This window comes from Protopterus annectens, chromosome 13.part0, assembly GCF_019279795.1.
Source record: "Protopterus annectens isolate FY-2018-M chromosome 13.part0, PAN1.0, whole genome shotgun sequence".
Taxonomy (NCBI): Eukaryota; Metazoa; Chordata; order Ceratodontiformes; family Protopteridae; genus Protopterus; species Protopterus annectens.
Window position 1 is genome coordinate 738,368,362 of NC_056747.1, and position 26,895 is coordinate 738,395,256.

At 40.5% G+C, this 26,895-nt stretch overlaps 1 protein-coding gene across 2 annotated transcripts in view; it reads left to right on the forward strand.

Moving 5' to 3' along the window:
- The window catches only part of ERAL1 (Era like 12S mitochondrial rRNA chaperone 1), a 609,521-nt gene that overhangs the window by 253,428 nt on the left and 329,198 nt on the right, over positions 1 to 26,895 (forward strand). For both annotated transcript variants that reach the window (XM_044054425.1, XM_044054426.1), the window contains exon 4: positions 16,845 to 16,922. In XM_044054425.1, coding sequence (XP_043910360.1) covers positions 16,845 to 16,922 — 78 coding nt within the window. The remainder of the gene's footprint in view (positions 1 to 16,844; positions 16,923 to 26,895) is intronic.

The window sequence follows — 26,895 nt, forward strand, 5'->3', positions numbered from 1 at the left end:
ATGAGGTAACAGAAGATTGGGATTGCTGTAGGGGCTTTTGGAAATTAAAGGAGAAAGTCGAAAGTTTACGGCCAGACTTGACTGGGAAGGCGATGAGAGGAGTAGTGCAAGAGGTGGCCATTTTTGTAAGAATCTGGTCAGGACTGGTGTATTCTGTAGCACACTGGTTTACCAGCCACTCAAGGTGGGGTTTTAAGTGTAGTAATTTTTGGAGCTTATCCTACATTGGAAGTAAAGGTGTCCCATTTTATTGAAGCATAGTCAGTCACCCAAAATAATGGAGTTTTTGCTAATAGGGACTTGATTTAGAACACTGAGGAATCTTGTGTGGTCATTTTGGGGCAAAGGTGTTGTCATTTGGGGACACAAGTGTTATGCAGCAAGCTATTGGTTAGTAATTAATCCTATGTAGAGTGATCTATAATTCACAGAGTTCAGTTTGTGTGTTCCTACGACTCTTACTGGAGCTATGTTCCAGCACAATTGCAATCAGGTCTGAAAACATGTAAAACGCACAAAAAAAAAAAAAAAAAAAAACGGTATAGAAGTTCCAGTTACAGGAGTGCCTCAAGATCAGGTAATGTATGGTTTAGATTTCTGGAATTGAAGAGAACCACCTGAAGGTTACCTGATTTTGGGATTATGTTAACTGCGTACATTGGAATATCCATCAACTAAACACTGCCTAAAAGGTACTGGGGGCACTGAAGGTGCTAGTGTGCAAAGGCCTTGGAACAAAGGGTGCAGGCCATCCTTAGTGAAGCAGGCTGGACTGTTAACGTCTTATCACATGCTAACACATACTGGATCCCCACCAGCTATTTAATCAATTACAGAAACCAATTATTTTCTTTCTATGCCTCATTCGAAGGAAGGATTTCAGTTAGGGTTATTGTCTTACCCACATTTCTAACATGCTTATTAATTTCTGACATACAGTATCTTTCTGCATGTCCCTCAAGGTTTTACTTCTCAAGTCATTCACTCCTGCATATACCACTGCCATGTCAATCATATTTGTAAGGCGTTGGGGTCTTAAGGGCCTGATCCTGGTACTTGGAAGGCAGCTTGTAGCCTTCATTCTGTCCAGCCTTGTGAGTGATGAGTCAGTGTGCCTGACAGCACCTGTCACTAAAACATTTTGTTTGTTGCTGGTTTAGAGTGTAGTATTTGAAATGTTTTTTTTCAGTGTGACTCTTTGCGGTAGGTATGAATGATTGGATGAGTGGCCTTATTTTTGGTGATACTTCATATTCTTTTGCGAGTCTTGGGGAGTGAATTTTTTTATTCTCTGCATAAAACATTTTGATGTTATTAGTGAAGGATTGTGGTGGAGGTGAATGAAGTTCACTGGGTATATTTTTAGATGAGCAGGAAGCTTCCAGATTAATTAGGAATTTGCACTTTTCATAGATCGAGAATTATCAGTCTGGAGAATAACTTAATTATCTGAGCACATAAAGCTGTTAGCATACTGCCTTAGCAGGCCTAGTGCTAAGAGGCTGGCAACAGAGGTGAAACTAGCAGGCTGACCTCCCAACTTGTCCAGTTGATTAGGGTTTAAAATAAGTAAAGTAAATGCAGAAGTGTGTATGTCATTATGGCAGAATACACAAAATACCCAGAAGGATCTCCAGCAAATGGTAGTCTTATCCCAGATCATGTTGCTGATTTTAAAAGTAAGGTGGAAAAAGTGGTAGATATATCTAGGTATTGCAGTTTTCATTAAAGTCAGGAATATATGAAAGAAGGGGAAACTTGAGCTTAAGCAGTTATATGGTAGGAACTTCCTGGTTTGATTTTACAGTACTAACTAGTATAACCAGATTAGATGAGAATAGAAAGAGCTTCCAAAGACAGATTATAGTGAGGGCAGGCACCTCAAGAGCCAGTATGCACAAAAGAGCAACATTGGTTGGCTGGGTGGGTAATCGGTAATGTTCATTTTATCGATCGCTGCTGCAGTAGCCCAAGATATGAGATATATCCTGCAGAGTAGATAACAGCTGTCCGACTTCCAAAGCTTCAGGGTACCTTTCACTCACCCAAACTGCCTGATAGCTCAAGCCGAGCTAAATCAAAGACAAGTTTTAGCATCAAGCCCTTCAGAGCTTTTCTGCCTCAGAGGAGTACACTGTTCTGTTGGCTTTCGAGGATTGACTGTCAGTTTGTATGGTTTCATTGCTGGGCTGATAAATTCCCTTTGAGAAAAATAAAATCCTTTCACATTATACAAGTTAGTTTATTCTACTTTCCTGTTTAGGAAAGTTATTGTTGTAGTTAGGACTGTATGTTTTAATGGACTGTCAAGAGACGTAACTATACTTTTAAATGGGAGTGCTCTTTTTTTCCTGTCAATTTAAAAGTTTTAAGTAATTGCTATTTTTTTTTCCTGTGGAGAAACTGTGTTTATTTTACTTTTTGGGGCTGGCAAAGGGTTTTTCAACTGTTTCACTGTGGATGTTCTTCGTGTTTCACTGTTGCAGTCATTACATTTGGGTTATGTGCTTGCAGGTAGCCCTCAGTCGGCCTGATTAACAAAGTCTTGGGTCCTGCGTCGGTTGCTGTCCCTTCTTCCATGACATCAGGTCGTCAGGGGTATAAAACATGCAGCCGACACCATTACATCGGTCTTTCTTGCCGTGTGGTGCCTGAAGCAGAAACAGTTCGCAAGTGCCGGTCGGCCGACTCCTGAAATTTTCATTTTTGAGTTTCAGAACCAAAGTCTTCAACTAAAGCTAAGTACCCCATTGGGGAAACTTTTTCTTGCTCCTTACCGATGTCCGTAAAAGTTAATAATTGCATTACTTGTGGAAAGCAAATACCTCATAAAGATTTTCATTCGTACTGTATTCCTTGCCTAGACCCTGACCTCGACGTACTTTGCTGTCGGTTTTGTGCTTTATTTAATCAGCACACTATCCGTCGTCGATATATTTTCGCCTCTAAATATTTCGGTTCTCGGTTTAATTATCCAGAAATGTTGTCTGTTAGCCGTCCGACTACCGGTATTCCGAAAAAACGCAAAGATAAAGACAGAGACAGGTCGCCGAGGTCCAAAACTGCCAACGCCGCTTCTTTTGAGCCAGTCGCCAGTTTGCCGGTACTCAGTGAGGTGCTTTTACAGCCCCTGATGCCCACTACTTCTGATTCGCAGGCCTCTACTGAGACCCATTCGGAGTCCGGTATGCTGCGAGATGCTTCAACTATGGAATCCGCGGGTGTCTCTACCATGGATGGGTCCAGAGCCGCTGTGCAGGCACCGGCTTCTGAGGGTGTATTCAGGCCTAAGGACTTCCATATTAAACCGACACCTCCTTCTTTACTTAGGCCTAAATCTCGATCCATGCCTAAAAAAACGATGCCCAGGCCACATGCTCAGGCCTCTATTCGTAAAAAACAAATGATAAGAATGGCTGAAGATCTAATAACTCTAATCAGGGATAGCCAACCCCCCCCCTTCTAAGAGGCTTATGACTGAAGTTGATTATGAATCTTCTGATCAGGATTCTGTTTTTTCTGATTCTTCTCATGATCTGGATTTGCCCTTATCTACTTATGAAGATTCTGATGCAGAGGACTCCATTCCCTCTGCTTCCCCTCCTGAGGATTTTTCTTTTGGGAAAACCTTACATACTCTGAGAGCATTTCCACTGGGAAAGCCAGGATTTTTCTGATTAAAAAAAAGAGGCTTAGGGATTTCCTTCTCCTACCTCAGCATAGGCCTTTAGCTCTTCCTCCTGTACTAGACATTGTTGATGCTTTTTCAGAATCTAGTTTAGCCCCTGATTCCCTGCCTCCTGCTCTCAGAAAACCTGACAGATACCACAGGATTTTCAACACGTTGACAAGCAAATGGGGGAGCCCAGATATAGACCTGTTTGCTTCTCCCCAGAACTACCAATTGGACAAATTTTGCACAAGGACTCCCCACAAACAAGCCTGGAAAGTGGATGCTCTGTCTTTCAGCTGGAAAAACCTGTCAGTCTGTGCCTTCCCCCCCTCTGCCTCTGTTCTCCAAAGTACTACTAAAAATCAAACAGGACAAACCAAGGATGATTTTGATTGCTCCAGACTGGCCGCACCAACACTGGGTACCCCCTCCTGCGCAGTATGTCACGGTTATCCCCATGGCACCTGCCTCAGACTCCTTCCCTGTTGTCTCAACAGGAGAACCAGATTCTGCACCCTCAGCTTCTAACACTGAACCTTGCAGCCTGGCTAATTACATAATCTCTCCTTTACCATCCCTCAGTAAGCCTGTGATGGATATCATTTTTGAGGCAAGAAGGCCTAGTACTAGAAAATCTTATGCTGAAAAATGGAAAAGATTCTGTGCCTGACCATCCCTCAGTAAGCCTGTGATGGATATCATTTTTGAGGCAAGGAGGCCTAGTACTAGAAAATCTTATGCTGAAAAATGGAAAAGATTCTGTGCCTGGAACCAATCTCAAGGGATGAGCACAGCAGCGCCCAGTTTACCTCAGATTTTACAATACTTAACTGAGATGCTTCACAAGGGCCTGTCTTTTTCCTCCATTAAAATCCATGCCTCAGCCATTTCAGCTCATTATAACACAGAACCTCCTCTCTTCTCTCATCCACTGCTCAAGCAGTTCCTCAGAGGGGCCAAAAATTTGTGACCACCCAGGAGAGCTCCAACCCCATCCTGGGACCTTAACTTTGTCTTGGAGAAACTCATTCTACCTCCTTTCGAGCCAGCTGCTACTGCAGACTTAAAATTTCTTTCTTGAAAAACAGCTTTCCTTTTGGTATCTGAATTACAGGCCCTTATGGCAGAGGAGCCTTTCATCATCTTCAATGCGGACAGGGTGTCCCTCGGAACCAATCCATCCTTCATGCCCAAGGTGGTATCCAGTGTGGCTCTTAATCAGTCCATTCATTTGCTCCGTTGCTTTTTTTTAAAGCTGTCTCGCTATGTCAAACTCATTTAACATAGCGAGACAGTATGAAGCAACGGAGATCTTGCATTCTCCGTTGCTTAAAAAAAGAGTTATAGTAATGGAAAAAGTCCGTGCGACTGATTTACAATGTGCACGCTGACCAATTAGCGTGCACGTTTTTGAATATTAATGGGGGGTCATTGTATAATGTCATTTAGTATATGATCCATTTCTCAAAGGAGGAGAATGTAGAACAGAGCATGTGTATGTACCTTTAAGAAGCATTTCCAGATGTAAGCAAGTGCATATAAATAGTGAGCATGTGCACCCAGCAGTGCCATTTTGAGAAAACGGCCAGAGTTTTGACATACGAGTGTGATAGTCTGTTTATAAGTTTTTATTCAAGTTTGTTATAAAGCCTCATTCTAATATTTGTGTGTAGTAAAGCTGCTTGAACTGAACCCACAACTGCTTGTCTGTTTTATGTTGACTGGACGAGCGACACTCCTCAAATTCCCTTATATGGGAGTTGTTTACTGGGCCTGGCTGTGAGTAAAATTTAGGCTGTTGATTCTTCTTTTAAGGTGGTTTCTGGTAAAAGAAGAGGCATGTCTGTTCTTGAAGAGATTCAAGATTCTTAATCTGGACAGGAAGAAGGGACAGACACAAGGTTTTCTTAGTTTCTGAATCAGACTCCGAGGAGAGCTCAGTTTGATTCTCCCCATGTGGGTTCCTCTTCCTCTGAGATTATTTTCAGAATCTGCCAATATTTTCAGTGGAAGAGCACTGAGGTTTCTTAGCCTCTCAGAAAATATTGTGAATTGTTACTGAAGGAATTTTGATAATCTTCACTCATTCCTCAAGTTCTGTCAGCTTTGAAGGATGTACGTGTCACTCCCAGCAATTTTCCTTATGCTTGGCTTGCTGCCCTTAAAAAGGAAGATGGTGTATAAAGTTCCTAAATCTTTTAAGTTTTTATATACTCTCTTCGTAAACTTGACCCAGCAGCAATAGTTTTACATAATCCTACTGCTCCAATAAAATGCAGGTAAGCAGGCATTTGAGAAGAAATACCAAGGGAGTTCAGAAATAATTCTGTCAACCCCCCCCCCCCAAAACCAAGGACAATCCACCAAGTTAGAATGACCATTTAAGGGATCTTTTATTGTCCTCCCCATCCTGGCATCCTTTTCCTTTCCAGAAAGTCTGAATTTTCACTTTTCTTTTTGGCAATAGATAGTTCCATACAAATTTTGTTCTGAAGATTATCCATCAGAGTTATAGACAGCAGTGGAAGGGAAAACCTCCTTTTCAATGGATTATACCTGTTCTACCAGACTAGACTCATATTTCTCCCAGTCCTTCATCACATGCTGTCCCAGAAATGTATAGAACCAGTTCATCCTTTACAGGTTGGGAAAGGTTTTTATTTAAGAATGTTTTAGTGCCATAAAAAGAAAATGCTTGGAGACCAGTTCTGGATCTTTCTTTTCTCAACCAGTTTGTGATAGCGCCCAAGTTCAAAACAGTGTCACTTCACAACATGTTTACCTCTCTTTCCTCATTTAAGTTTCCTGGTAATACTATATTTAAAAGATGCTTATCACGTTCCTAGTCATCCAGACTTCAAGCATTTCTTAAGGTTTTCTTGGTTTGGGTCACATTATTTGTCCTGTACCTTACCTTTTGGACTATCCACTCTACCTTACCTTTTGGACTATCCACTGCACCAAGAGTGTTACCAAAGTGTCTTTCTCCAATTACAACTCAATGCATTCCACAGGGTGTCCGCATTTTTCTGTATTTAGATTTGCTTATCTTTGCGGCGTCTTTTTCAAAGCATCAGGAGTCTCTCTTTCTCCTGTGTGAGAGATCTCTTACACAACCTGGGATTCCAAGAAAACATTCAGATGTTTTTTTTCATTCCTTCACCCAAGATTATGTTCCTGAGGTGTCAACAAGACACGTCAGTTCAGAGAGCTTTTCTTCTACAGGAAAAAATGTATATCTAGAGCAATCTCTAAGAATACCCACTCAGACTTTGGTCATTGTGAGGGAATACCTCAGGATTTTGGTTCTCATGGCATCTGTGATTATAATGATGCCCCACCACTGGCCCAGTAATCAAGGAGCCTTAATCCTCACTACTGGTAACAGTGGGGGAAGTACATTGGGAGGATGACTGGTACACACACTATTTCCAGATGCAGATCTCTGCATCAAGTACAATTTCCCTTAAGAGCACACAGAGACCACAGTCAGTCCATCACTGGTTTCTCCCTCTTTCTCCAGATCCCCAGTAAGATTCCCCACTGGCACAGCTATAGGGTTGAGATCTTAGCTGAGTGGCCAAGCCAAGGCCTCCAGCACCATCTCTATCCAACTAGTGTTTCATGTCACTGCCCAAGTAGCTGACACACACACACACACACACACACACACACACACACACACACACACACACACACACACACACACGGTTGGCATAGGTTTACTAGCTATGCCCCCTTCTGCCCATATTATAAGGTAGTTATTACTGCCACCACCCAACTCTTTATCGGCTACTTTAAGGCCATTAACAAAGGGTGTCCGATCTTGCTGTGTATTGTTTACTATCAATACAGATGGTAGTTTGACCAAGAGCAAGGCTAATAGGAGTAGCCTACACAGCATCACCAAATAAATATGCAAGTACTCTCAAAACTTAAATGTCTCACAAAGATCAGCCACAATGAAATGTTTAAATATATTTAATAATAAATAAAAGAACATGACATTATATATATATATATATATATATATATATATATATATATATAATGCGTGTGTATGCATGTATACATATATTTATATAAAATGTGTATGCAGTAACATCAGAATTCAGAATTACAGGAAATATTTTAAACAACATTGCAGGACGGTCTCAAATAAAGAAAAACATCTAAACTATGCTTCGCTATATTCCTGACTAAATCTAAGAGAATTATACTGTTCCTTAGACTTACTTACTCGTAGCAAAGCAGATGTGTGGTGAATGGATCTTGTCAGGTCAAAGACAAAATACAGAATACTATCGCTCTCTGAGAATTCCCAAATTAATATCTCAAATATTGCTGCTGGGATACTTGCAGAATGACATAATTTCTTGTCATCTGACTTCAGTTCCCAGGCTCAAAGCAACCATTGATGCAAGCTGGTAACATTTAGCATCTACCTATAAAAAATACATAGACCTCGGATCTTTTCGCAAATGTTGGAAGTCGTAAAATAATTTACATTCCTCCACATTTAAAGACAATACAGAAAACTCCTCTAGTATAGGCATTATGTCTCATGTTGCACTGAAACTGAAAGATAACATCTTTTTTTGGGCCCTGCCATAAAGTAATTTAATTTCAACTATTTTTCTGAAGTTTTGCAAGTTAACCTCCTGTGTTCAGTTTCCCCTGTTAAAATATATACATGTAAACAGTTACAATAGTGTATATACATTACTGTTCTTTTCTAGAAGGGTACACTGTGGATACATCTTTAAGCTCAGTACTTTGTAAAATACATCTTTAGCATACGTCTGTACAAACCATCTTATATGACATACAGTTCTAAAAAGGTTGCAACACATGCATCTTACATGAAGCATGTTGACATTCACAAATAACACACAACCATTTACAAAATTCCAGATAGCTGGGCTGGCAGCATCTCCTTTCGTGACACCTCTAGCAAGACTCTATATGAGAAAGATTCAGCGGTATCTGAAGTATTTTTTTTGTCCCAGTAGCAACATCCTTTGTCTTTTCAAATCCCAGTGCTGGGGTTTGTTTGAAGAGAAATCACTTGGTGGAAATAAGAAATATCTGTAAATCCTGGTCTCTCCTACTCCCTGTCTGTTCCAAAGACGTCAGTCACTGCAGACGGCTCAGACTTTGCTTGGGGAGCAGTTTCAAGAGGGATAAAAGTGCAAGGTGTGTAAAACAACAAGGACAGACACAAGTACAAAAATATAAGATATAATTGTTCTGGTCAAAGGCGCTCAACTCTCTGAATCATATTTGGTTCCCCTGGACCTTTTCAATTTGCTACAGACCATACCACAGTCATGTGGTATGTCAGTAAGCAAGGGGGTACCAGATCATACCCCCTTTTTAGAGACTAGTCATAGGTATTTACTAGGCTAACGACCACAAGGACCTTTTTAAGTCTAGCCATACATCCCAAATATCCAACAAGTTCTGATACCCATGATAAGTGTAAGCAAGGGCTTGGGAGATGAAGCATTTACAGGTTGCCTGTGTCCATTAAAGACATAGGTGCCAAACTAGGGATGAATTTCCTTTTCCCCATCCAGTTGTCCAAGTTGTACCTGAATTGGGTTAGGAAGGAACTCTGCTGCACATGGATGGGGAGCCTGTTCCAGAGACAGGGTAGTCTCTGGGATAAATACCTCTGTCTCCAGCAGTTTCTATTTATATCACAGGCAAGGTTTAAGTCTTTAGAATCGCTAATTCTGGTACTGTTTTGTGGATATTCCGGAGCCCCATCAGAGTGGGGTCTGACAATGCCCTGTATGCCAGGCATAGATCTCCCCTCAAAAGTCTGTAGGAAATGGAATACAGGGATAGGGCCTTGAGGCGGTCTGTACTGGACATTTTACTTACACCCTGTATTCTTTTAGTGAGGAACCTCTGTGGACATTGCAGTTTTACTCAATGATAGGTCTGATGAAAGCCGAATACAGTGGAACAATGACTTCCTTGGACTTGGATGCTATACCTTTTGTTTATAAGTTGCACAACATAGAATGATTTCCTGACTACTGTAGATAGAATGATTTCCTGACTACTGTAGATATGTGATGGTCAATGGCTATATTGCTGTTTGTGTTTCCTAAGTCCCTGACTACTTTGTCAACTCTAAGGGGTGTGTTGTCAATATAATAGTTACCAGGGGTGGATGACTTCCAAAAAGATACTACTGTGTATTTCTTGTCATTTAGTTTTAGTCCATGGCCCTGACACCATTTGTTTGTTTGTTAGCCCTTCCTGGAGAACATTTGTGTCAGTGTGGGATTCAGTGACCGCTCCTAATTTGCAGTCATCTGCAAATTTCGTCAGCTAGAGACCACTGACATTGGCCTTGCCTTCAGAGGAGTAAATGCCAAAAGGAAGCAGTCCTGGTAGGTCATGGTTCATGCTATTTAGAGGGCACCCTGGGAAATTTACATTCATTTAGCCAAATCACACAACATATTTAAAAAAAAAAAAAAAAAAAATTGCCCGGATTGGGTTATGAACTAACAATTATTGAAAATGTCAAATTAAAAGAATCGTGATGGTTGACATTCGAATATTTTCGTTCTTTTCTTTTTTGTCTTTTTAAAACCAAATGTGCATTCATGTGAAAAGTGCAGAAGCATTAAACGTAGTCTTAATAATGACTTCACATACGTGAATGACAGGCTTCATTCACTCAAATTAAATTTAGTAAAACACGATTCAGCATTTCAGTAATTGAGTTTATAGAATGCAGTCATTTAAAATACGATGTCCTGCAATTCTACAAAATGAATTTAAGCCATCCTGGGATATTGTCTTGGCCCATTGATGCAGTATTCTTTGCCTTGGAGAAAGCATTAAGAACCTGTTCCTTAGTGATAGCATGGGAAGTTATATTTGATGATATTTCCTGAGGGAAGTTTGAGGGGTAGAGAGTGGTTAAGTTGGAGTTGAATTTATTGGCTAGTAGTTTGCTATATCTTCTGACTTAGAATAGGTGGTGCCATTTACAATGAGCTCTGCACACAATTGTCTATTGCCTTTGAGGTTGCGGACATAGCTAAAGAATGGCTTGTGGTTGTCCTTGGCCTGGGAGGCCAACTTTACGTCAAATTTGGCTTTGGTAGACTTTATTTGTTCTTTGAGTTGTTTGTTTAGTTTGAGAAGGCTTTTATCTTGCTGGGTGCAGCATCTCCTTATTTTTGCCATGGTTTTCTTCCTTGTGTTATACAGCCTATTGATTTTGTGATTCCACCATGGTGGCTTGTTTTTTGTGTTCTGTCTGTACTATTTCCTGGTGGGTACAGCCACCTCTATGCAGCTATTAACAGGCTTGTACAGGGTTTCACTGAACAGTTCTGTGTAAGCAGCAGTATTCTCAGGGTTTATGGGGGCTTGAAATTTTGACAGGCTATCATTTTTAATAGCAGGAAGTTAACCTTAGAGTAGTTCCTGAATATTCCAGATTTAGCTGGGGGTCGGTTTTCCTTTTTACTTAAAGGAGACCATTTTGTGGTCTGACCTTACCAGGGGAAAACATTACAGTAGGAGGTGTGCAGCAGTCTCCCATATTAGTGAGGACCAGATCCAGTATGGTTGTACCCCTGGTTGGTGTATTGACAGTCTGGTCCAGAGGACCAGATCCAGTATGGTTGTACCCCTGGTTGGTGTATTGACAGTCTGGTCCAGGGAGTTTTTGTTTGCAAAATCAAGGAATCTCTGTGCCTGTACGTTCGGTATCATATAGGATTCCCAGTTAATAGTGGGGCAATTAGTCACCAATGAATATGGTATTGGGTTGGATGGTGAGTGTTTCAGTAAGTTTTAAATATATGGTATGGGTTTCCTGGGTCATAGAGTGGGGACCTATATTTTGCAAGGAAATGGTAATGGATTTTGCCTATGGTGATTTGAATGTGGAGCAGCTACAGTGTGTTGTCCTGTTTGACCAGCCTTGAGGCATTTTAAATCAAGACACCTTCACCTTTAGTCCCTGTCTGTGTAGTAGCTGGTCTAAATGTGTGGAGGGCATTATAACCTTGCACTGCTGGTATGCCCTCCTCGGCTTTAAACCATGTCTCAATGGCTGCACAGATGTCGGCATTCTCTAGGGTGAAGAGAGCTTCTAGGGAGTGGAGTTTTTTTAGACTCATAGCATTGAGCAGTAATACCTTTAGATTTTCTTGGTTTTGATTTGCTATGTCGGAATTGCTTTCTGTTTGGCATTGCCTAAAAAAAGCACGATGGGGGAAGACAATGTTTTAGCTAATATTTAAAAGCCAAGAGGAGAGAGGTACAAACCATCCCTGGCAAAACAATTGGTCTGGTGACCATCTCCTTCCTTGCTGACAAATATTGCACACCCTTAGAATGACACCAGAATCATGTTAGTTTAGGATGTAGCTTTACAGCACAGTCTCACACTCTAGGCATCCTACATTCTGTTGGAGCAAAATTGCTGAGCAGGACAAGAACAGACCCTCATGAATGGAAACTAGATCAGGGGGTCTTTCAAGACTTGATCCATCTGTGGTGTGTTCCTCAAGTAGACCTAATTGCTTTCTCTGTGAACAGTCAGTTGACAAAATTCTGCTCCAGGACTCCAAGCAAGAAGACCTAGAAGACTGATGCCTTTTCTTTTCCTTGGACAGGACTGTTACTGTGTGCTTTTCCACACTTCATGCTGATATCCAGGGTACTTCTGAAGTTTCAGAAGGAATCTCCAAAGATCATTGTGGTGACTTCCTTCTGGCCCAGGTCACAATGGTTCTACCTTCATTTGGAAATGACCAGCGGCAATTACTGCAAGCTTCCTCACAAAATAATTCTACTAACGCAAGATCAGGGATGTTTGGTGCATCCTGACACCAATCAGCTTCATTGACTGCCTGGATGATGGAGTCTTGATTCCCCTTAGGCACCAGTTTACTGAAGACATGCAGCTGGTACTAATGGAGGCAAGAAAGCTTGATGCTAGAAAGTCATATATTAGCAAATGGAAGAGGTTTTCTAGTTGGTGCCTATAACATAATTAGTACCAATTCAGGGCTAGTTGTTATCTGGTTTTATAATATTTGGGTGAGTTCCCATCCTATGGCCTTTCTTACTAATCCATTAAGCTTCATTTATCTGTCATTTCAGCCTGTATGCCCATGGATCCTCCTCTTTCAATGCATTTTCACATCAAAGTGTTTTTGAAAGTGGTATTTCATAAGAGGCCTTCAAGAAAACTAGTGACCTCTCCTTGAGATCTTAATTTTGTGTTAAAGAAACTAACGTTCCAATTGAAAGAGCTAAACTAGCTTACTTGAGGTTCTTAACATGGAAAACAATTGTACTAATTGCTCTGACCTCTGCAAGAAGGGTATCTGAGTAAAGCTGTTGGGTGAGTCAACCCTATCTCATTTTCCGTAGAGGACAGGAGTTCTTTGAGAACTAATCCTTCTTTTTATGCCTACAGTGGTATCAGTTTACTTTAAGCCAAACTATCCATCTCCTCATTTTTTTCCTTGAACCTTAAAGTAAGGGAGAAAGGAATTATCTATACCTCGAAGGTCCACAGACATCTTTGGTACTGTACTATCCTGACAGAGCTAAACCTTTTAGATCTTTGGTTTAATTGTTCATTTCATGTGAGGGTAGGAAGGGTCAGCCTGTGTCAAAACAGATATTTCTGAATGGTTGTCTAAAGCTTATTACCTTTTGTCATACTTGCCACCCCAAAACTATTCCAGGCAGGGTCAAAGCTCACACTATTTGGAAAAGGTTGGATTTTACAAGTAGCAACTTGGCCCTCTATACACACATTTACAAGGTATTACAACCCTGAATTCTTCTTTAGGTCAAGATCAGGTTTTCCTAGGATCCTTCTGCTATCTCCCAAATGTAATAAGCTAGAGCAGTGTAGCCATGTCGATAAGGCTACTGCAGCAGTGGTCAATATGATAAGTATAATACAGTTGTGTAAGTAAACTTGCCATAAAAATAGATGTTTGATCACTGCTACAGTAGCTGCTCCCTCCCTCCACCCCCCCTAGTTTTTTGGTGTGCTGTTAATGCCAGTGTGTGAAAATGTATTTTTTGTTGCTGTTCCTAGCATTGTCCTTTCAAGGCGCAGCCTCCCACTGAGTTAGCATGAAAGCTGTAAAGGGCTTAGCACCCAAACCTGTCTTTCTAGAAAGCACAGCTCGAGCTGACTGACAGTTTGGGTGTGTGAAAAGTGTCCTGAAGCTTTGGAAGCTGGACAGTTGTTTTATCTTATATAACCCATATAGCTGAAGCTTTTGTAGCAGAAATTATTTGAGCAATTACCATTATGGTAAGTTTAATTGCACAACTGTACTTTCTGGATCCATGGAATACATTGTGGGGAGGTGGATAACATTATTCAAACAGCTTAAAGGGGTGACTAACACTGAAAGAGGAGTGGAAGGGAATTTTGTGGTCAAATTATCCAAAGTTTCAGACAAAAGAAAGACCTGCTTTAAGAACACAACAAGAGCAAGGTGGAAATAGTGGGCAAATTCTTCAGCACAGTTGGATGAAAAATAAATACAAAAAAAAAAAAATTCCAGTAATACAAACAGCAGAAAAAGACTCGGATGCAGTATAGTCTTTACATTCATAATCTGGCGCTACTCAGGAAAAAAGTCACTATACATTTAAAATGTTTTCTGACCAGTGCTCTGGGATGTAGCTTCAGAGTTACTTCAGGCACAAAGGACAGCAAAGATACAGGCAATTAAATAAAACAAGAGTCAATCAGCAACAATTCTGTAAAAGGCAGTTGTGCACAGCCACTTAAAGGCAGCAATTCTTAAAAGACCAGTCAATACAGTTTCCAAGTTTTTTTCCAATCCTTTTTTTTTTTTTTTTTTCATTCTGTGTGTTCAAAGGTAAAACGTCACTTGATAAATTCTGATGCAAGAAGAGGGAACACATTGATGATTATACATGGAGTTTATAGAAATGACTGTATAAGTTTCCAGTACCAGCTAACAGTAACTACACTTAATTTAAATTTCCCATTATATCCTTTGACCTGCCTTGGAATTTTAACAATTTTTTTTCTTTAGATTCTTGCTTGTCTTCGTTTTGCGTCAACTTTTATTATTTGTCTTCGTCTTTTCCCGGTTAGGGGTCGCCACAGCGGAACTCCGGTCCGCTAATGATTAGCAGTAGATTTTTTTTATGGTGTCGAGTTGCCAGCCTCTGACGCCCAACCTTCAGCGAAGGCACACCCATTCATGCATGTCTTTCAGAAGGCACTCCAGCCGTGAATCGAACAGGAGAACCTCTTGCTGTGAGGCAACAATGCTACCGCTGTACCACCGTGGCTTCTTTGCGTCAACTTTTATTGTGATTTAAAAATTGTAGTCTTTCAAATCACTCCTAGAAGTATCACTTTGGCTTGGAGGATGAGATTCACAAGTTTCATCTTCTGTAGAGCCTTTCATTGTTTCTCACAAAGTCATAGTTATTAATAAGTAATCCAACATGGATATCTAGTGCTATCTGAAAAAGTCATTTCAGCAGATGCACTGTCCACTACCCTAGCCTTCCTCAGAGAATGAGTGATGGGTGTTGCTTTGTTCACATGTTTGTGGGCAGTACATATGCTACAGTGAAAAAAGTAAAGCATGTTATAAAGATAACCATTTTTCCACATGTTTTGTGAAAGGCATGGAGAACTTTAAGATTACCAGACAAGGGCCTGTGAATTTGATTAAGATATGTTTCATTTTTTGTGTGAAAAGTACAGCAAAGTTGTTCCATGGTGAGTTAAGACTATTTAAGAACTGTGGCTTCTTCAGCAAACTTTTTTAAGAAGACATGTGTTGTGACGTCTAGTTGTGACTTGGTTTTAATATGCATGCATTTTCAAATATTCCAAAACATCACATGCTCTTTAGGGGAAGAACTTCACCTGGTTGTTCAGACTATGCATACATTTATCAATGATTTCAAACATGACATGATTTTTGGGGAAATGGATTCTACTGATAAGAACATAGTGCAACAAAAGTTAAAAGGAAGCTTTTCTTTTATAGTACTTTTGTGCGTCTACCATTCACTGCTTTGATTACTTTGTGGGAGTCTGTCCCATAGTGTAGATCTCTTGCAGGAGACACTCAGAAGAAATGCATGTACAAGTTACACAAGGTAATCTCCGAACAGTTGCTCTTTGAGAGTCTCTTTGCAGTAGATCCCCCACTTGTTAGCCTGCTGCCTTTTTAATGTGTGGCCCTGACTGGATAATGATGCCGTTTTGTTGAATCTATTTCACAGCCCTTTGCCCATGTGGGCGAGGTATGTTTTGCAGCTAAAAGGGGGACAGACATGGAGTGAGGAAAGAACTGAGAAGTAATTGGATGTACTAAACATTTGCTAGCCAGTAGGCACAAACAGAATAAGAGTGCTGAAAGTCTGTCATTGCATATAATATCGATCTTGGTACCCTTGAAAAATCAGTTTATGTTGAAGAGGGATTATGGATTGTGATATATGAAGTAGCATTCTGTTATATGCTATATGTTTTACTGTAGCACAGATTTGTAACACTTCTCATCCTTGCGTTCCTGCAGCAGTACTGTTGTAGACTTCTAAAAGGCAACAGTCATGTTTATAGTTTTTTTTTGTTGGTGGTTAAACGCCATGTCAACCCCTTCCCCAGTAGCCCTTTTTGTTGTGTAGTTCTTTCAAATTCTTCAGTTAGACCTCTGTTGGAGTAACAGCTTTCAAGCTGTTTTATCTTCCTTTGGGTAGGTTACTCCCACATTCCTTGCTGTGCCAGTCTGCTTTCCTTTGAAAGGCTTGCACAGAATAGGCATGTGTCATAATGGTAATAGCATTCTGCTGACTAGGAAGATCCTATTGGGGAAAAAAGATTCTTACATGGGTGGAATAGATAAATTTATATAGGATAAAGATAAGTAGATGCAACATACTACAAATAACCGTACAGATTATCTAACATCTTGTTTGATTGCTTTTTTTTATATAATTTTTGTCATTAGTTACAGTAAATTTAATATGTTCTATATGATTGAGTGATGACATTAAAAATAGATTTGTCTCATCACAAGTTTGTCTTCTGCTTTCCTGATGATGAATAACTTTAGTAAAAATGTTTATTCACAATTTCCCACCCAATTTCCTGATTTAGATTTTCCCAGTTTCCAAAAAGGTTCACACAACACGCTGCCTGGCTCAGGGTGTGATTTCTGAAGATGAAACACAAATTGTAAGTAGCTGCATTTTAATTTTTTTTTTTAACATTTGAAAATTTGTGATAATTTTTCAAGTTCTAATCAAGTTATTTATTGCCAAGTAATAAATATGTATAAAAAATATTATCTTAATGATGCACTACTATCCATGTAAACCATATTTTCTGATGGTGTTTTTTTTTTTAACCTTAACTATATTGCAGCATTTTCTGTGAACAGGACAAAGTCCCCATGCCAGTGCAGGAAGGGTAGCTACGTCCACTTTGCTCTTATTCTAATTATGAAGTTATTGTTGCTCATAAAAACAGCCATTCCTCTGATAGGAGTTTGATTGTTGAATTATTCCAAATGTCATTTTGGCAAACTGTGTTGTTACCAGATTTTGTTCTAGAACAGTAGTACAGCTGCCTGCTGTGGTACATTTGTTGTGTGCCCTAAGTTTTGTTTTTATTCTGTAAGTATTTCTAGAGAAGAGTATCCAGATCATCTTTGAAAATAGGCTGCCAGTCATGAAGATCTATGTTTTAGATCAACACCAGCTGTTCCCATTGTTCAGCTCTACCAACACTAGCCATTTGGCCTTCACCCCCACAGACCACATGTCTGCCAACAGAGTCAATGATGCAAGATTGAGTAGCAGCTTGGTTGTTAGAGATATGCCATGTGGTAGAAGAAAACAAACAACTTTGAATAGCTCACTTTTGTTGAATGTTGGCAGGTGGTGTGTTCTTTCTTTTTGTTGTAGCAGTGCCATCATTGGAGACCAGAGAAACTGAAGCAGAAAATGTGTGGAGTGGTGAACAGTTATAGTGTGATGGAGGTAGGCGTTGGAATTGGACTTCATTCAGCCTGCTTGGGTAATGGTTACTGAGACTGCATTCCTACCCCAAGAGTATATGGGACATAGAAGTGATCCAAGTTACAAAAAAAAAAAAAAAACTAACTTGCAGAATGCTTCCCAACTCTTGCCGTCTTTGGGAGAAATTGGTTATAAGGGATCTATAAGTACCAGGGATGCTGAGCTTGTCAGCTAAGTTAGAAAAGAGCTGGTTTAAAAAAACAATTACTTGTTCTAACTGTGCTTTGAGAAAGCACACATTGTGTTGACTTTTAACAGCTTACTGGGACAGTCTAAAGTAGTTTTCATGTTAAAAAAAAAAAATTGTGGGTAGTTATTGTTTAATAACCAACACTTTCTAATGGCCCCTAAAAACCAGTGAGTGTTACTTAAATTCTTACTGTTATTGGTCAGACTTCAGTAGCTTATATGTTTTACCAGTACAGTTAAAACTGCAAGTACGTTGTTGTTCTAGAGGATGAATCCAGTGTGTTCCCCCTTTTTAGCTGTCTTATAGATGGTAGTTGAATTCATGCTTTGCGATGATGGGGGTATTGGACAGGCTGGTTGTGAGAGAACTGCTAAAAATTAAAGGTAGATTCTAATGAGACTTAAACCAGACCTTGAGAGCAGTAATATACCTGAGGATGGGAGAAGTGATATTGTGATTTTCCCCTTCAAGACTAAGAGCAAGATGAAGGTGAGAAACTACTGACCACTGATGTTTGCATTTCTTGGATTTGAAGATGATGTAATGTGTTGAGAATCTGATCATATCCACTATGCCAGGAATGCATGAGACTGTAGCAATGGACAATGTCTTTGCGTCCCTTTCTAATTGCAGCACACATCCCTGGAGACTTGTAATGTTCTGGTGGACAAACTCAGCAGTTCTGTTCTTCTGCCTCACAAGTGATCCCTCAGAAAGTGATGACACAGATCTTCAGTCACTGGGGCCAACCTTGCTGTGATCTTTTTGCTTTGTGCCTAAACAAGTGCCGCAGTTACTTTGCCCTGATTCCTGTATGGGGTCAAACACTGCATAATGCTTTAGTCCGTAATTGGCCCCTGGGCCTACTTTAAGCCCCCCCCCCTCCCTCTGATTACCAAGTTTCTTCTGAAAGCCAGAAAGTGCAAGGCCAATGTTATCGTTATTGCCACCTTTTGTCCCTGGTAAGTTTGTTTTCCCTTCTTCTAGCCTTATCTAGTACACACCCCCTGGGTGTTGGACCCCAGTCCAGATCTTCTCTTTCACTTGTCCATTCAGTCTAACCAGAACCTGAACTGTATGGTTTCTCCAATTTTAACAGTGGCCAGAGATGCTGGATTGACTGCCCCAGGAAAGTTTGACTCGGTAAATGAAAAAAGTTTGCCATATAGGATTCTTCCAGGGATTTGGATCCTTTCCCAGTCCCCTGTTTCATCAGTTTTAGATTTCTTGGCAAAATTGTTCCACAAGAGATCGGATTCTTCACCATCAAGGTACAATTGGATGCTATTTCAAATTTTCAAGTAGGGCGAAATCAGAATTTACTTGCTTCCCTAAAGATTTCCTCCTGTGTCTGGTTTTCTGTAAGAATAGAGCATCTTTAAGAACAAATTCATTTTCTTCCAAAAGTGGCGTCTGAGGCTAATATTAAACTGTCAGTTTGCTGATGTTTTTCCCAAAGTTCTCTCTAACAAGGGTGAGCATACCCAACATTTACTACATGTTCATTTTCAACTCGCATTTTTATGTACACAGGGCAAAGAGTAAAAGAATATCTGATTAACTGTTCCTTGAATTTTCAAAAGCTAAATGTGGTCAAGGAGTTTCTAAAGCAACACTTTACAAGTGGTTGTCTGTCTGTATCATTTTTGTATATTTAAAAATTGGGACTGACATTACATGCCAAACCGAAGGCTCCTTCTACCAGAGCTGTAACTACCTCCATTGCCTTTGCTGGTAGGGTTCATATTGACAAGGTTTGTGCAGCTGCTTATCTGGTCTACATTTCATACCTTTGTGTTGCACTGTAAGTTCATAGGTTCATAGGTTCATACTAGGCTATCTGCCCTAGGGCATTTATAAGCCTAGCCAGAATGTGTTTGGCTTTCGCCACCCATTTTAAATTTATTTTGCTATGCCCTTTTTCGAGGTTAGTATACTGTGCCTCTATCTAACAGTGACACAGAAGTGATACCCGGGGTAAACCTACGATCTCCCATCCACTCATCAAGATTCCTCTTGAAGAAAGTCAATGAGGGACTCTGTCTAACCTGGACTGGGATTTTATTCCAGAGTGAAGGGAGCCTCTGGGTTATGAATCTGTCCCTCCAGCATGTCCTATTTATTTCAGTGCTGAGGTTCAAGTCTCGAGCGTGGCTCGATGGGATTTGGATTTTCTGAGGTGCAGCATGTCCATTAATTCCGGGTTGGACATGGCTTTATACGTCAGGTACAGATCGCCTCTGAACAGGCGGTATGCCACTGAGTAGAGCTGGAGTTTCTTTAACCGGGCAGCATATGGCATCTGTTTGAGCCCTTTGATCCTCTTGGTGAGGTACTTTTGGGGTCTTTCCAGTTGCTGCAGGTGTCTGATAAGGTACATCCCAAAAGCATTGTACTCAATTATGGGCCTGATGAGGGATGAGTAAAGAGGCACGATGACCTCCCCTGATCTAGATGTGAATCCCTTCATAATTAGGTGGGCTATATAAAATGTTTTTCTAACCACTTTGGCCACGTGGTTGTCAAATGAGAGATTGCTATCAACTTGGGTCCCCAGGTCCCTAATTACTTCTTCTGTACTTAATGGATTTCCACCTATGTGGTAATTTGTGGGCACTTTGTTTTTGCCAAAGGGATGACTATACACTTTTGGCATTTAGCTTGAGGCCATGGCACTGGCACCAGTTGTCTGTTTCTATGAGGCCCTTTTGGAGGATGCTTGTGTTGGCTGGAGAGTCGATTATGGCACCCAGTTTGCAGTCATCTGCGAACTTGGTCAGCCACAGTCCTTCCGTGTTGGCCTGTACCTCCGAGAAATATATACCGAACAAGAGAGGTCCCAGGACTGAGCCTTGTGGGACACCACTTGTAACTGGTTTGGAGTCTGACATGGCTCCAGCAATTCTAACCATGTGGGTTCTGTCCTTGAGCCAGTTTGCAATCCATCTAGTGACATAGGGGTTTATATTTAAGCTGGTGAGCTTATCTATAATGCCCGAGTGGGGTATTGTATCGAAGGCTTTTGCGAGGTCCAGGTAGGCTGTGTGGACCACCTTCCCTCGTCAATGGCCTTGGTGACTGTTTCAAAGAAATCAACCAGGTTTAAGAGGCAGGATCTGCCCTTAACAAAGCCGAACTGGGTAGGATCCAGTGTTTGTAGGTCCCCAATATCTTTATTTATGAGGTCCATGATGATCCTTTCCATAGCTTTGCAGACCAAGCTAGTCAGGCTTATGGGGCGATAGTTTCCAGGATCCGTTGAGGCACCACCTTTATGGAGAGGGACCACTGTTGCTGTACGCCACTCTTTGGGCACATATCCTGTAGTAAGGCTGAGATTGAACAGTAGTTTTATGTTTGGGTTTAGCTCTTCTTTGAGTTCATGTAGGACGCAGCCCGGACACCATCTGGTCCCATTGATGCTGTGTTTTTGCTTTGGAGAGGGCGGCTCTTACCTGAGCATCTGAGATGTCAGGGGGGCAGCACTCTGCTGGGATAGATATTTGCCCTTTTGGTGGGGAGGGTGGGAGAAGTTTGCGCTGAACCTGTCAGCTAGGATGTTGGCAATGTCTGTGGGTTCGTGTATATTTTGTCATTTTGGACTAATTCTGAGCATATCTGGGAATTACCACCCAGGTTCCTAACATAACTAAAGAAAGCCTTGTGATTATCCTTAGTGTCCTGTGCAATTTTTCTCTCGAAGCTGGCCTTAGACAATTTTATGTGTGCCCGTAGTTTTTTGCTAATACTGATCAGTGATGCCTTCCCTTTTTGGGATTTTGCTTTATCATTTAGTAGCTTCCTCCTTCTATTGTATAGTTTGTTTATGGCTGGGGTCCACCAGACAGGATGTCTGCCTTTGGAGGATTGGGTCTTGGTTTTATTTGGGATTGCATGATCCATGCATTCCTGAAGGTGTTCATAGAAAGGATTCTGCGGTCTGGGCCGTATTTTCCACAGGCCCGGGGGCTTTGAAGGATTCCACCTCAGTTTTGAGGAGTGTAAAATTTGCTTTAGAGAAGTTTTTCACTGTGGTTTTCTGGGCAGGGGGTGGGGTCGGGATGTGAATATCCAGTGAGATTAGTTTATGGTCTGATCTTACCAGTGAGGGATACACTTCTGGTCTGGAGCATAGAGTCCCCATGTTGGTGATGATCAGGTCCAGTATGTTTTCCCCTCTTGTGGGAGTGGTAACAAGTTGTTCCATAGCATTTGAGTTTATAAATTCTAGGAACCTTTGGGCTAGATGGATGTACAATCCAGATCTTGTGCATTCTTTGGCTCCTTCATACTGAGGAATATCCTTCCTTAGTTCCATCTAGATCTTGAGTAGTTTGGGAATCTGTCTCAAAGGTCAAATTGGAAGAAAAGAGGTATAGGATACAAAAGTTATAAACTTACTGTAAGTCTAAATCCATGCTGTCTTGTTTTTCATCGAGTTCAACTTCCCTCCCTCCATCCCCCAGCTGATAATTGTCATTTGTAGACACTAGTTGGACCTGACCAGGGGCCTTGTCTTTGGACAGCCTGTTCTTGCTGTTCTTCATGATGTCACCTTTATTGGCCATTTTGTCAAGTACATCTGTTTTTTGATTAAATTCTTGTAACTATAGGCAAGCAAACTCAATATAAGGTATTCTGGGAACTGAGGGAATTATTTGTATGAGAAGGTCAGAGCCCTGGATCGAAGCTTTTGTAAAAGTGCCAAGGTCAGATCTAATCAGATCCAATAATTCAAAGGTTGAACCAGAGGAAAAACAAGACAACACTGTTCTAGCATTATGGTAAGTACATAACTTCCATTTTTCTTTTTGTGAGACTCCCTGGAAAAAGACAAAAACTCATGGCAGGAGCACTTTCCTGTTTCACAGGCATCCTAGCTTGGTTATGCAGTAGACCCACAACCGCTCCTTCTCCTGAAACCAGCAAGTGGCTCTACCTTGGTAAGTAAGGCCAACCCTACAGCCATAGAGGACATGTCTAACTCCTAGTCCTTACTGGTTTCCCAACAGGCTGTACCAGACCAACCTTGCAACATTTAGTGAACGAGCCAAGAAACCAAGTCCAGCCACAGCGGAGTCACCCATCGTGGCTGAGGTAGTGAAGGAGTCTGGCTGACATTCAAAGACTCAGTAGCAGTTTTCTTCTTGTGGACAGGGTAAGGAAGAATGGAGGAGACTGATAACTGCTCCATAGTCCAACCGAAAAAGAAGCTGAAAGCCTGGTAGTGGAGCTTGTGAGAGTCTTTAAACTTTTGGACAGGAAAATTTATTGATTGACATTCGGTTACCAGAAAAGTCTGATTAGGCAGTAGTACCCATTTTAGTGGAGGTGTGGGATGGAAATCTGCATAAAGGTGAAAATTTAAAAAAAACAATTTTACTAATGCAGAAAACACCTTTTGAGACAACTATACAGTAGCAGAATACATCTGTAGTCAATTAGTTGTCAGTTTGACAGACAGAAATACAGCAATAATTCAGTATATGCATACTTTCATTGATTATATTAACAAGCTCACTCCTTACAATGAATGTTGGATCAGAGCAATGGATGTAAGTAGAAGAGGAGCACATGAAGAGACTGAGTGAATGCTTAAGATTTATGATTATCTAGCATGACTGTTAGGAATTGGTGTATGTTGTATATTGCAGAGGAATCAAAACTAAAGAATGTCTATTGTGTTTTGCGCTGGCCAAATGTAAGAAATGTTACAATAGGCATATGTTCGTGTCTGTCTGGGAAGAAGGAATAAATGTGACAGAGTATATTTATCTTGGAGTATTAACAGGAGCAGAGACAGGATTTCTTTTTGAGTTGGTTTAAAAGAATGGAGTTTGGCTAGAGATGTAATGGATGTAGAGACTGACTTCCAGATTTTGGTAACTGGGCTAGAGTTGTCCTGTGGGTTTCTGAGGTTTTTGGATGGAAAGGAGAACAAGGTGGTCCGTTAGGATGGTAGCTCTGCAGGATTAAACTGGGAGTAGGGCATGTGACCAGCTTATAAGTTGTACTGTAAGTGGTTACAGACTGAGTGTATGTCAAGTGGTGAGGTCATTCTAGCCAGTTAAGTCTCTGTATTACAGAGAAGTGATTTGTCAGTGTGTGCTGTTAGTAGCAAATATTGCAAATTTATTGTAACCGTTCTAGTTTAGTTTTGATAGAGGCCTGAAATTTTGTAAGAATAGCAGCCCCATACAGTAGTGAGGGTAAGAGATGGGCAATTTACAAGAGATGATTTAGTAGAATTTGTGAGGAGGTATTGATCTCTATAGAAAATACCTGGCTTCTAGCTTTTGGTGTTTTTTTATGTTATTTTGAATATGGAGATCAAATTTAAGATAGTCATCTGTCATATCTAGTAATTTTGTGTGCAACAACTTCAGGTTCTATATTCTATAGGGAAAATATTTTGAAAGTAGATTTTTTTTTTGTGTGTGTTTATGGGAAGAAAAGGTGTAATTTGTTTATTAGGGCTTGATAGCAAATTGGCATATTGGCTCCACTTTTCAGTGGAGCTAAAAGTTTCTTGAGTTTTGTTGTAGGTGTTTTGACCTACCAGAAGAGCAGGTACTAATAGTGTAGCATCATCAGCATATTTTATTAAGAGGTGTACTGTTTGTTGTTGAAAATGGTTTAAAAAAAAAAAAAGAGGACCAAGGATGGAGCCTTGGGGACACGTTTGTTGTGACAGGCATTTATGGGGAGGGGGTTTGCCATTTTACTGAGTGCTGCCTGTTAGGTAACTGTCAAACCAGTTCAGGGTAGATTGTGATAGGCTTACAGAGGACAACTGTTGCGGAAGTTTCCTGTGAGATACAATGTCCAAGGTTTTTAACAGGTCAAGAAATAAGGAAGGGGACCCATGTTCCCGAGTCCCTAGCTTTATTAACATTGTCCATGAAGGATAGTGAAGCTGTAGTTGTGCTATGGGCAGGGCGGGAGCTGTGTTGAGTGGGGGTCGAGCCATTCTTGGAGTAGATAGTGTTCTGAATGCATCTTCTAATGATTTTAAAGAGGATGAAAGTATTGCAGTAGGTCTAAAATTACTTGCCTCATTTGAGTTGCAATCTTTGTGTAGTGGTATGTGTGTACGTTTTTATTATAAGGAGGGAATGTTGGATTGTAGGATAGATCTGTTTATTAGGATGGAGATCAGATGAGCTGTGATGGATATTTTGAGATATTCTGTTGGGAGGTTGTCAGCAGTTGGTGAGCAAGGTTTATGTTTTGCTAGTAGCTTTTATTATGGTAGCAGTAGGGACAGGTTTTAGTGTAAAGGTGGGAGTGGTTCAGTTTGCCTGGGGTTGAAGTAGGAGTATGAATGCTAGTAGTACGATATTAATGTAGTCCAGCTGTGGTAGTGGAACCCCTAGTGTTGGCTGCTGTACTTGATATAAAATGTGCTGTGTATTATTGTAGTTTCAATGGGAAAGTTGTAGGTCAAGAGTTAGGTTGTTTTTTGGAGACTGGGTGCAATATAGTATTGATAGATTTCTGAGAGTGATTTATAGTTGATAGTGGTATTGTTTTTTGTAAGACTGTAGAATTTAGTGAAATGTAAGCTCAGTACATAGTGACATTCCCAACAATGGCAGCAGAAGGCTAACTGACTGCAGAGCTTCCTACAGTTTGGGTCATGTTAATGATATTTATTTAAATTTTCTGGATTTGCATAGCTGATTTGGTATTTTAATCAATTATTTTGACTGTAGCTGCTTATAGGATGGTACTTGGTTGCTGTGATGATGCATTAATGGTATCCCTCATGTAATGTTGCAATTGTATCAACTAGAGAAGCCAGTTATGAGAATTAGGATTATGATTTTGCCCTAGCTGTAGTGTCTATGGATTCCATGTTCTCTTTGAAGCAGTCTGTTGAATTGAGGTTGGGCATCATTTATTTTTGGATTATAAAAATTGAAGAATGGAGAAATGGGATATGTCCATTAACATTTGTCAGACGCGTTACTAGTATGGGTTTTGGCAACTTAAGACAGCAAGACTGTTTTGGAAATTATTGTGGTGACTTTTTCATTCCATGTTCTTGAGCATAAGTTGTTGTAGGCATCTAATTGTTTGCATGTTGTTTGAATGCACAGTGATCTAATGTTGAACAGTATAGCCTGTTGCCAGTTGTAACTTGCCTTTGTGTTAAGCAGCTCAGTAACCAAAGACATCTAAAAATTTGGCTGAGTTTTGTCAGTTTGGCAATACTTTTTAAATGAGGCTACAGTCACAGACTTGTTCTGTTGTCTTTATTTTAATGGGTTTAGTGAGTTACCTTCATTTATGAAAATATACTTCAGTCAGTATATTGTACTGCATATTTTTTCCCTTGTGGCCTCTTATGCCTAATTCAGACCGTGTTTGTATAACTGGCATAAAAAGTTCCATGATTACTGCTAGTAAATGGGTGCAGAGTACCAAGTATTTATTCTTAATTTGTTAAGTTATATTTGTTATGATCAAGTTTTGAATTTGTTTAAAATTCTGATAGTTTTGTTAGTAATTAGTAAATGGGTGGCTCAGTGGTGCAACACTAACGTTGGTGCCTTTCAGAAGAGGTTTTTTGGTTCGATTCTTGGCAGGAGTGCCTTCTGTGCTGAGTCTGTGTGCCCTCCCTGTGTGTGCATGGATTTCCTCCGGGTGCTTCACTTTCCTCCCACATTGCAAAGATGTGTCTGGAACATTTCTCCCTGGGCCTCCACTGAAAAGAGGCTCTGTCTTAGACTTTCCCAGTCAACAAATGCTAAATAAATACATAAAATCCCATAGCAAGATGTGTATAATATTAGAGTGAGGAAGATATCATTCTGCTTGAGAAACTAGATAGGTTACAAAATTGACCAGTTCTGAATGTTTTAACATTCATCTTCTAGCATCTGCTGTATCTTGTCAGTGTCATAATGAGTCACTGCACTTCTCTGCAAGAAAT